Source organism: Grammomys surdaster, unplaced genomic scaffold (genome assembly GCF_004785775.1).
Source record: "Grammomys surdaster isolate TR1022 unplaced genomic scaffold, NIH_TR_1.0 241, whole genome shotgun sequence".
Lineage (NCBI taxonomy): Eukaryota > Metazoa > Chordata > Mammalia > Rodentia > Muridae > Grammomys > Grammomys surdaster.
Genome location: NW_021604686.1, coordinates 2,923,865 through 2,934,459, shown reverse-complemented (window position 1 = coordinate 2,934,459; position 10,595 = coordinate 2,923,865). Strand labels below are relative to the sequence as shown.

General features: G+C 50.7%; 1 protein-coding gene across 1 annotated transcript in view; it reads left to right on the top strand.

Annotated features, from left to right (window-relative positions):
* The window catches only part of Cd276 (CD276 molecule), a 17,441-nt gene extending 7,777 nt beyond the window's left edge, over positions 1-9,664 (top strand). The window contains exons 4-7 of the mRNA XM_028774454.1: positions 2,797-2,931; positions 5,008-5,049; positions 6,305-6,340; positions 7,564-9,664. Coding sequence (XP_028630287.1) covers positions 2,797-2,931; positions 5,008-5,049; positions 6,305-6,340; positions 7,564-7,586 — 236 coding nt within the window. The 3' untranslated portion in view covers positions 7,587-9,664. The remainder of the gene's footprint in view (positions 1-2,796; positions 2,932-5,007; positions 5,050-6,304; positions 6,341-7,563) is intronic.
* Positions 9,665-10,595: the final 931 nt, after the last annotated feature.

Here is a 10,595-nt window from a genome sequence, read left to right as displayed (position 1 = left end):
TATGTGTGTGTATTTGTGTGTATGAGTGTATGTGTGTGTATGTATATATGTGTGTGTATGAGTGTGTGTGTGCGCATGTGTGTGTGTTAAGGTCAGAGGACAACTTCCAGGAATTGGTTCTCTCAGAACTCAGGTCGTCAGGCATTCCCAGTAGAGCTGAGCTATGTTGCTGTCCCCTCCCATCTTAATGTCTCTATATTTTGTGACACTGTGGTTTTCATTAGGACTGCTTACAGGGACACAAGTGAGGGGTCAATTATAGGAGCTTGGACACTTTATCACGTGGCTCTGTCACAGAAGAAAATGTCTGTCCTTCCCCCTAGCAACCATTAGCTACCTGTAGTTCTTCAGGGAGGGGTGGAGTCCCTTGAATATTTCTGATCTGCCCTGCCCACTGCTGCAGAAACATCTTAGACTTTTCCAGAAGACCCTCACATGGGCTCTAGATTGACCTAGCCACCCACTTCAGCTGTGGCCTTCTGCCCCTGTGCTGGCTTCTTCTGATTCTGGGGTCCAGAGCAGCAGTGTGCCCCCACTTCTAACCCATGTTGAAAGCATAGCTACTACAAGGACTTACCACATAATTCCTGGATGCAGGGTGCTGGGTTCCACTGCCTGTGTACTCCACTCCGGCTGCTGATGCCCTGGCTACCTGTAGTTTCCAGAGAACATAAGGAATCAGTTGTCTTTGTTAGTGCCCCCCCCCCCAACCTGACCCTCAGCCTCACACCCAAGGCTCTGCCCTGGACTCAGTGTGGCACTGGGCTCAGGGTGGTAGCTATATGTAGCAGGATACTTATTCTGCTACATTGTATTTGCAGTGGCGCTCAGTGATTAGGCAGAAGAGGAGGTGGAGCTGGGAGAGAAAGAGAGGAAGGGGAGGGGAAGGAGGAGACTGTCAGCCATGGAGAACCACGGATGGGTGGAAAGTTGTCCTGGGTAGCAACTTCTATCAAAAGGTTAGATATTGGGTAACAATTCTAACTGTGTGGGCATTTTGTCGATTGAACATTTCTAAATATATAAATCCTTTAGATAATCATTAAGCTTTAAGAGTCTCATTTCTACCGGGTACTGTGAGGATGGCAGATGTTGTCTGGGGTTCAGCTGAGCTTTGTGGATGCAGTGTGGGGGATAGCCAATCCCCCACGCTGGCATCTCGTAGATGCCAGGGCCTCCGCATCTAGCTAGCCGGAGCCCCGGTCAGAGCCGGGGAGCAGCGGGAACATGGTGGCTGCCCAGGAACAAGCCTGACGAGGCGCTGTTTTCTAAATATCACCCCTACAGCTATGCTGGAGTCATGTGGGGATGTGCTCAGAACAGCTACTGGCCCCAACCCCCACCCTGAGTTGTGCAACCTCCACTCACTCCTTGACATGAGGTATCTAATGGGAACCTCAGGGTTGCATGTGCATATTCTCTTGGTGAGGCTCCCCCAGATCTGTATGGATCCTTGCATGACTCAGACTCTTACTCCAGGTCCTCATGGGTGTTTAGAACTAGGCACACTTTCTGTGCAGTGAATGACAGAGTAATTTGTGGGCCATGTTCCATTTCTCTGCTGATGATTTTATTATTGATTGGTTGATTGACTGATTGATTGATTGGCAGGATCTCATTGTCTCAGTTGACCTTGAACTAAATATGTAACGAGGATGACCTTGAGTTTCTTCTCCTCCCACCTCTTACCTCCTTAGTTCTGGGATCCCCGGTGGAGTGGGAAACCATACCCAGTTCATATGCTGCTGGGAATCGAACCGGGTGCTTCAGGTGTTCTAGGCAAGCAGTCTGCCAACTGAGATGCATCTCCAGAGTACTGTAGCTTTTCCTTCTGTTCTTTTTTTTCTTTCTCCTTTCTTTTGGTAGCCCTTTCCATATATAAAAGCTAATACTAGCTCATGAATTGTCAAAAGCAGGCCACAGTCTGGCTCATGGGCTGTAGCTGGCTGATGCCCGACTTTCAGGATGATGTAAACCAGGTGGGACTGCAGCCGTCAGGGAGGCCTCTGGAAAGATGGCTCTGCTAGGAAGGGAAAAATGACAGCGACTGTGTAGCTCCTGGAAGGAGTCAGGAGTGATTCTGTAGAGAATGGCTGAAGTGGAGTTTCCTGTGGCGACATCAGATAGAAAAGCTGGGAGCTGGGTCAGCTTAGAGATCCAGCTATACATGCCTGGTTCCCTTGGGGCATGTCACTGTTTTAGTTTATTTGGTGCAGCTGTAAGAGGATCCCTGAGACAGGGTCATGTAAAGAACAGACATTTGGGCTGGAGAGATGGCTCAGCAGTTAAGAGGACCGGCCCCCCTTCCAGAGGTTCTGAGTTCAATTGCCAGCAACCACATGATGGCTCACAACCATCTGTAATTGAATCTGATGCCCCCTACTGGTATGCAGGTGTACATACATTAAAAAAAAAAAAAAAAAGAACAGACATTTCGTGGCTTGTGCTTCTCAAGCTGAGAGTACCATATGCAGGCAGCTGGGAGAGCAGAGAAAATACTTGCCACAGAAGAATGAAGGCTGGTGTTTGGAACCCTACTCTTAGAAGACAGAAAGATTGTCCTAGGTCAATGAGGCCCTATTCATGGTTATTAGTCACCCTCAAGATTCTTAGCTCCCCCTACTCCCTTCTGAGGCAAACCCATAGCCACAGTGGCAGGGTTTGGTAGGGTGAGTGGGACTGTGGCCCTGGGAGCCTGAGCAAGCATAATTTACCTTGGTGGTGTACAGTGAGATTGGGAGCCCCCGTTCATACCATCGAACAAGATGGTCACATGCTTCTTTCTTCCTCTTCCAGGGCAGCCCATGACCTTCCCCCCTGAGGCCCTGTGGGTGACCGTGGGGCTCTCTGTCTGTCTAGTGGTACTTCTGGTGGCTCTGGCCTTCGTGTGCTGGAGGAAGATCAAGCAGAGCTGTGAGGAGGAGAACGCAGGTGAGCGAGAGTGACTCCTGTGGACGTGTGCGTGTGGTGTGCCTGCATGTCTTAGGGGCTGTCTTAGTTTATTGGTGCAGCCATAAGAGAATACCCGAGACAGCGTCATGTAAAGAACAGAGATTTCCTGGCTTGTGCTTCTCAAGCCGAAAATACCATATCCAGACAGCTGGGAGAGCAGAGAAAGCATTTGGCACAGAATGAAGGTTGGAGTTTGAGACCCTGGCACCTACATGAATGTCTAGTGGGCATGGCAGCTTGTCTGTAATTCCAGCTCTCAAAAGGAGACCGAGCTTCCCCCAGATCAAACGGATCAGCTACACTAGCCATATCAGTGAGTTCTGGATTCAACTGAGAGGCCTGGTCTTAATGAATAACATGAAGAGTGATTAAGGAAGACTCCTGACATCAGCCCTGGGCTTCTACATACATGTGCACCCACACACATGTAAGCAGGTGTGCACACATGCACGACTACCTCACAATCAGCCACATCCACAAAGTAAATAAGTCAGTACCATGTCCAGGTACCTCCTGCACCTGGAGAGGCCTTGCTGATCACTGAATGCTGGAAAGCAAGATGGCACCCGCCCCAATTTAAATTTAAATTTTTTGTGTATGGGTGTTTTGCCTGCATGCATGTCTGGAACTGGAGTCATGGGTGATTATTAGCTGTCATGTGTGTGCTGGGAACAGAATCTTGTTCTCTACAAGAGCAGACAGTGCTCTTTAACCACTGAGCCAAGTCCCACCCCCTTGATACGGTTTGACAACAGCATAATTTCAGTGTGCATTTGGGAGGAAAACAAACATTCAAACAGTTGCTGTGCCTGTGACAGAATGAAGAGGAGAGGTCTAGCCTTAGACCTTTAGGCTAACGTCCTATGTGAGAGGGTGTGAACCTGCCTGTCAGTGTGTAAGCATGGCTAGCGGGTGTAAACAGGAGTGTGACGTTTCCTGAGGGTGGTGGGTGTGTAAGGCTGCGGTGTGACAAGGACTGAGTGTGTCTGCAGAAACAAGCGTGAAACTGAATGGGTGTGTCTGTGAGTGAGAACAGATGTCCAGCCTTGTGAACGTTTAGTTCGTGTGTCACTGGGAAGAGTGTGCATCTTCCTTGGAGTGTGGAGTGTGCAGAGCCTCACGGTGCCATCATCCGCTGGATGTGAGCGCTTCTGAGTTGGTATTGGTGATTGTAAATGGGCGGGTGGACGTTGGTGAGTGTCACATGAGTAAACTGAGGCATGAGAGCAGACAGAGAGTGGAGGCTGGAACGTGACTAAGTCTGAGGAAAATGTGAGCAGAGCTTAGTGGATTGTGGGTAAGTGATGGATTGTGGGTAAGTGATGGATTGTGGGTAAGTGATGCTTGGGTCATAGGTAGTTAAGTGGGCTGTGTGTGGCAAATAGAGGATGGGTGGGCACACTAAAGTGGGGTACAGAGGGACTGGGGAGGTGACTCTGTCAGTAAAGTGGCCTCTGGGCAAGCATGAGGACTTGAGCTTGGATCCCCAGCACCCACATAAAAGCCTGATGTGGCAGCAAGCTTCTGTGACACTGGGGTTTAGGGAGACAGGTCCCTGAAGTTCACGGCCAGCCATTCTAGCTGAATCAGTGAGCTCCGTGTTCAGTGAGAAACCCTGTCTCAAAAAATTAAGGTGGAGAGTCACTGAGGAAGACACCCAATGTTAACGTCTGACCTTCACACGCAGGCACACATACATGCACACACACATGCACATACCCACACCATACACACACACACACACATACTCACACCATACACACACATGCACACACATGCACATACCTACACCATGCACACACACATACACAAGTAAAAATAAAAGAAGTGGGGTGCAGATATGCTGATACGGGCTGGGTTGTGAGTGGCTACAAAGCTGGGAAGTGTTGACTTTCCCGCTGCAGCTCTCCCATTACGTCCCAGGTTCATCTCTGGTCTGGTCTCAAGCTCCAACCTTGAATCCAGCATTCAGACCAGAAGTCAAATCCGTTCAGTCACCCAGTATGGGAGTGCGGGGCTCAGAGAACTGAGAAAGTTTGTTATTTACCCTTCTAGGTGCTGAGGACCAGGATGGGGATGGAGAAGGATCCAAGACAGGTGGGTCTGGCCCTCTTAACTGGGGAAGCATCAGAGACAGGAGACAAGACTTCATGCTCCGAGGTTTGATACACCCTCTGATGGAGGCCACCAACCTAGGGCCACCTACCACTCAGGAGTCTCCTGCCTACTTTAGTCCATCCACCAGGACTGTACCAACTGAGGACTTCCAGGGGTGGGAGGAGAGCTTCAGGAGAGAAGTCTCTTATAAACAAAGGAACCTTCAGCAAATAACTGTCTCTTTGGTCTGTTTTCCCACGTGTAAGAAATGCGCGTGAGAACAGGTCTCTAGATGTTTCTACATTGGATTAAATGAGATAGTCTGTATAGAAGACAGTACCACACCTGGTGTCTAGTTAAGAGCTGATGGTGGCGCCTGTAGTGATAAGCAGACGACTGTGGGTGGCCTGGCTCTCCTTAGAGGCTGTGCAACACTGGCAAAGTGCTTTGCTCCTCTGGGCTGCCATATCTCACCTGTAAAATACCATCCTGGTCCTGTTCTAATGGCCCCTGAGAGCTGTTCTCAAGCTCTTGCCAGAGCCTAGAGAAGCTGTTTCTTTGCTGAGGGTCGTGGACTGAGATCAGGTCTTAGGGTGAATGCTGAGGTCCTTGGAGCCCCACAGCTGCAGGACCAGGAGTGACCAGGCTGAGAAAGGCAGATTTCCAAAGAGCCATCTTGGACTGGTCCAGTTGACAACAGCTCCTTCCCTACCCACAAAGAAGGAAGAGCAGGAGTCATGCCTGGGGACTGCTATAAATCATAGCAATTAATTCACCACCTCTTGGTGACTGTGTGACCAGCATGGAGATGGGATCAGGCCTCAGGCAGATGTTGGCAGAGGGCGGGAGGGAGGGAGGCGCAGGAAAGGAGAACGGGCTAGAGAGTCAGTCAGTCACGTGACCCCGGGCCTCCGTAACCACGCCGGCCTCCCTTGAGCCTCATTTCACCTCGTTTATAGCCTGGGCTCTGTGTGTTGCCACATCTCCAGCTGGTCGGATGTGGGTCCTTGTCCCCATTCTGTAGAAATAGGAGCCTAAGATTCAGAGAGGAGAGTTGTGTGGGACTTACTCCGAGGGGGTGGAGGTGGGACTTGTGAACTGAGGCTTGGGACGGCCCTGGGGCTCCTCCTCTGGCACTTCAATGGTGCCGAGCTCTGCCCATCCCTTCCGTATGCCCACCTTCCTTCTCCCTCCACCTGCCTCCCCAGGAGTCTTCTCTTATCACAAGCTCTGCCCTTTTTTTTTTTCTTTTCAGCTCTGCGGCCTCTGAAACATTCAGAAAACAAAGAAGGTAAAGATATATCGCCTGAGATCGAATGTGTGTGTGTGTGTGTGTGTTTGTGTGTCTGTGTAGGAAGCTGGGGAGTAGGGCAGCCATTTTCACCCTTTCCCTGCTGACCTATGCTTTCGCTCTAGAGGAGCAGCTTCGGCTCACCCAACTGTCCTACACAGACTTACCCATAGCAGGCATCTCCTGTCTGACAGTCTTAAAGCTGCAGGTAGCCTAGGGCCTGGATTCTGTCCCAGCAATATGAAGCTCTCATCCCTGGGTCTAAGGGCTTGCTGTGGCTGCCATGCCCCCTCCAGAGGCAAGGGATGAGAAGGAGGGCAGGGAACATCTTTCTAGGGCTTGGCCAAGAATAGCTCCTGTCACTTTAGATACATCCCATTGGGCAGAACCTAGTCATGTGGCCTGTTTTTCCAGGTGAGGCCTGAAATGTAGCTTTCATCTGGGCAGTCACGTTTCTGGTGCATAGGGTGGGGGTTAGTCAGTACAGCGGTCCTTGTTACTCACGTGGGCAGGTTTATTAGGAAACAGGAAGTGAGCGCTCTCCTTGCTGTCAGCACAGAAGACTGGAGCCCTGCTGCTGAGAAACGTCAGCTGGGTTTGAAGAAACGTCTGGGTCTGAAGAGACTTGCTACACAGAGTAGCCCTATAGGTGAAGCAAGGGCTTTCCTGCTCCCCAGGGAGGCATCCCGGCCGTAGTCTGTGTCCAAGATGGATGACTGCAGAAGCAGGTTATGACAGCTCCTTTCCTGAGGACAGACGGATCCCAAAGGAAGGGAGAAGAGCAGGGCTGCCTGTGGCCTTCTAAACTGCCGGTGCAAGCTGAGGCGTGGAGCAGGGCCAGGGGTGTCAGATTTGGATGTTCCTCAACAGAGAGGCACAGTCAGAGGGAAAGGGTTTCCTGCAGCAGGATTCTTCAGGCCATTAGAATGGAAAGGGGTACTGCCAGAGGAGGGAATTGGGCCAGGCCTTCTGGGGTGAGTCCAATGGACCAAGTAGACCAGTAGACTTACTCTCCATACTGGCTGCTGTGTACATACAATGTGGCAGTGTAAGGGGACACACTCCTTAGCTCTACCCGTGCTACACACATAACAGCCTCCAGGGTAGAGGTTAAGGTGCGCACTCCCAACTGGGCAAGTGACATCTGTTGTCCCACCAGGAGCAGAACATCTAGCTTCTAATACATTCTCCCCCTTTTCCTTTCTTCCCACCATGAAATGCAGATGACGGACAAGAAATAGCTTGACTGGGAGCTGCTGCCCTTCCAAGGTGGGGGACCCACCCTCTGGCTGTGTTGAGACTCCATGTGAGCCCTGCCCCCAGCGAATGGGTTCTGTTCCACAGATCTACCCATTCTTCTAAGGACGTGGTCCATAGGCCACCCGCAGCCTTATTTTTCGAATGGACTTAATTCCCATCATCCTTCAGCCTCATTTCTCCAAGGACATGATACATGAACCATCCTGCGGCCTTATTTCATACGGACACCACACAAAGAGCACTTCACCTCAGTGTTCCTCCAGAGTCATCCAGTGGCCTTGTGATACCGGATGAACCTTCTTCCTTCTGCCTTACTTCTAATGGACACACACAAACCACCCCCAAGTCCTTGATCCGCCAAAGCCACGCAAACTGTGTAACTGCTATTATTCTCCAAGAGACATTCTGTTCAGAAGAACCCCTGCCTGATTTCTCTGAAGACAGCTACATAGTTACCTCTTGGTTCTTTCTCCTGCGGCCCTGACATATCTTAGTTACCTTTGTTCTGATCGGCCTTTGTTCTGATGAGGGTGGGATCCCATTGCTTGGCAAGCCTTCATCCTGACTCCCCTCCCCTGATCTGGCCCTGGCTTTGGTTGTCTCCCTCCCTGACTGAGTGAGATGGGGTACACTCCCCATCCACACACACAGGTCACAGATACCTGCGGCTGTGCGTGCTGGATCGCGTATAAACTTGCCTTGCATGGTCTCCTCTGGCTGCCCTGGGCTGTGCCCCTTCTCCCCACAGGAAGCAGGTGCTGGTCTCCCTGGTTCTCGGCCCCTCAAGGGGTCAGCCTTCAACCCTGTGCTTCCCCATGTTGGGAATCTTTGTGACCTTTCCTTTCTTAGTAAATTAACATCTGTTGAAGAACCACGGGGTCCAACAGGACTTTCACAGACCCGCCAGCTAGATAAATGATGACACAGAAGTTTATTAATATTTTAAAGCTTAGGCCTTTTGCTGGGCAGTCTCCTAGCCACTCTATCCCGATTAATCCTGGCACTATGTCCTGCCACATGGCCAGGTCTACCTCTCTGCTCCACTCTGAATAGTCCATCCACCTCTGAGTCTGCTGGCAAATCTCCCGTGATTCAGTTTTTCTCCCAGAATCCCTATCTCTGCCCGGAAATACCACCTTCGACTTCCTGCCCAACTATTGGCCGTCAGCTCTTTATTAAAACTGATCAGATGTAATTCTAGATTGCCTTAGGCAGGTAAGGAAGAAACATATTTATAAAATATGAGACCAGTGATGGGCCATAGAAATAACAACACCAGATCCTACCAGCATTAAACCCTCTGCCGGTACAAAATTAACAATTGAATATGCGGAGACACCCCTTCAGAGTGTACCCCAACAACAGGGGTGAGCATTGTGCTGGGTACTAGGGTCCTGCCAGAAAATCAGAGACCTTACCTCCAGCTGGGACATGGCCTTGCTCCCTGCTGTACCCACCTGTACCCACAGCTTCTGGGTACCTCACCCTCAGCCCACACTATCCCTGACCCAGGGCCCAGGGTAGGGCCAGAAACCTGGAGAAAGCATATAGCCCCTTGCCGTACCTGGAGAACTGGGTATTTTCTAGAGTCTTTACAGATGTGGACTGGAAGGCAGGTGGCCACAGCCATGGAGACATGGGTAGGGGCAGAAACCTATGCCATACTGGGACCTCCTCAACAGCTGGGGCCTAAGGAGGGCCTGAGGACAAGAAGGCCCATCTCCTTACTATGGTGCTATTCTGGAGCTGGGGTTTGTACCTGGCTTGTCTCTGGCAACCCTGGCTTCTGGCCGAACTTCTGATGTCCTCCTGAAGGCCTCTCTCCCACCTCAGTACTGGAGAACCCGAGGATAATTTAAACATGGGACTCTGGCCAGGTATTTAATCCCAGCACCCGAGAGAGGCAGACGGATTTCTGACTTGGGAGCCAGCCTGGTCTACAGAGTGAGTTCCAGGACAAGTGGGGCTATACAGAGAAGCCATCTCAAAGACTAAAAATAATAAACACGGGACCCTGTAAACTGGGTATATTTGGGGAGGAATAAATGTCTTTTTCTTTCAATAGCTTCTCACCTGTGACATCTGTGAAACAGTGGGGTGGCTTGGTGCCAGAAGGAAAGAATCTGCCCTGGGCACAGTTAACTCGCTCTCCATAGCCCAGTGGCCTCCTTAGGGTCCTGCTGCCATTTTCCTCTTAGGAAAGCGGAGTGGGTTGACCAGGATCAGGTTCTTTGGCAGTGGGTCCTCCCACTGATGTGCACGTCACTTGATTTCTTTTTTTTTTCTCCTTTTATTTATTGGATATTTTATGTATTTACATTTCAAATGTTATCCCCTTTCCTGGTTTCCCCTCCAGAACCCTCCTCTCCCATCTCCCCCTCCCCCTGCTTCTGTGAGGAGGTTCCCACTCCCACCTCACTGCCCTGGCATTCCCCTAGACTGGGGCATCGAGCCTTCACATGACCAAGGGTTTCTCCTCCTATTGATCCCAGTCAATGCTATCTTCTGCTACATATGCGGCTGGAGCCATGGGTCCCTCCATGTGCACTCTTTGGTCGGTGGTTTCATCCCTGGGAGCTCTGGGGGTCTGGTTGGTTGATATTGTTGTTCTTCCTATGGGGTTGCAAACCCCTTCGGCTCCTTCAGTCCTTTCTCTAACTCCTCCATTGGGGACTCCATGGTAAGTCCAAGCACCCACCTCTGTATTTGTCAGGCTCTGGAAGAGACTCTCAGGAGACAGCTATATCAGGCTCTGGTCAGCAAGCACTTCTTGGCATCCACAATAGTGTCTGGGTTTGATGTCTGTGTATGGGATGGATCCCCAGGTGGAGCAGTCTTTGGATAGCCTTTCCTTCAGTCTCTGCTCCACACTTTGTCCCTGTATTTCATTTAGATAGGAGCCCTCTGGGTTAAGTATTTGGAGATGAGTGGGTGGCCCCATCCCCCAACCAGGGGCCTTGTCTAACCTCTGAATACAGTCTCTACAGGTTCTCTC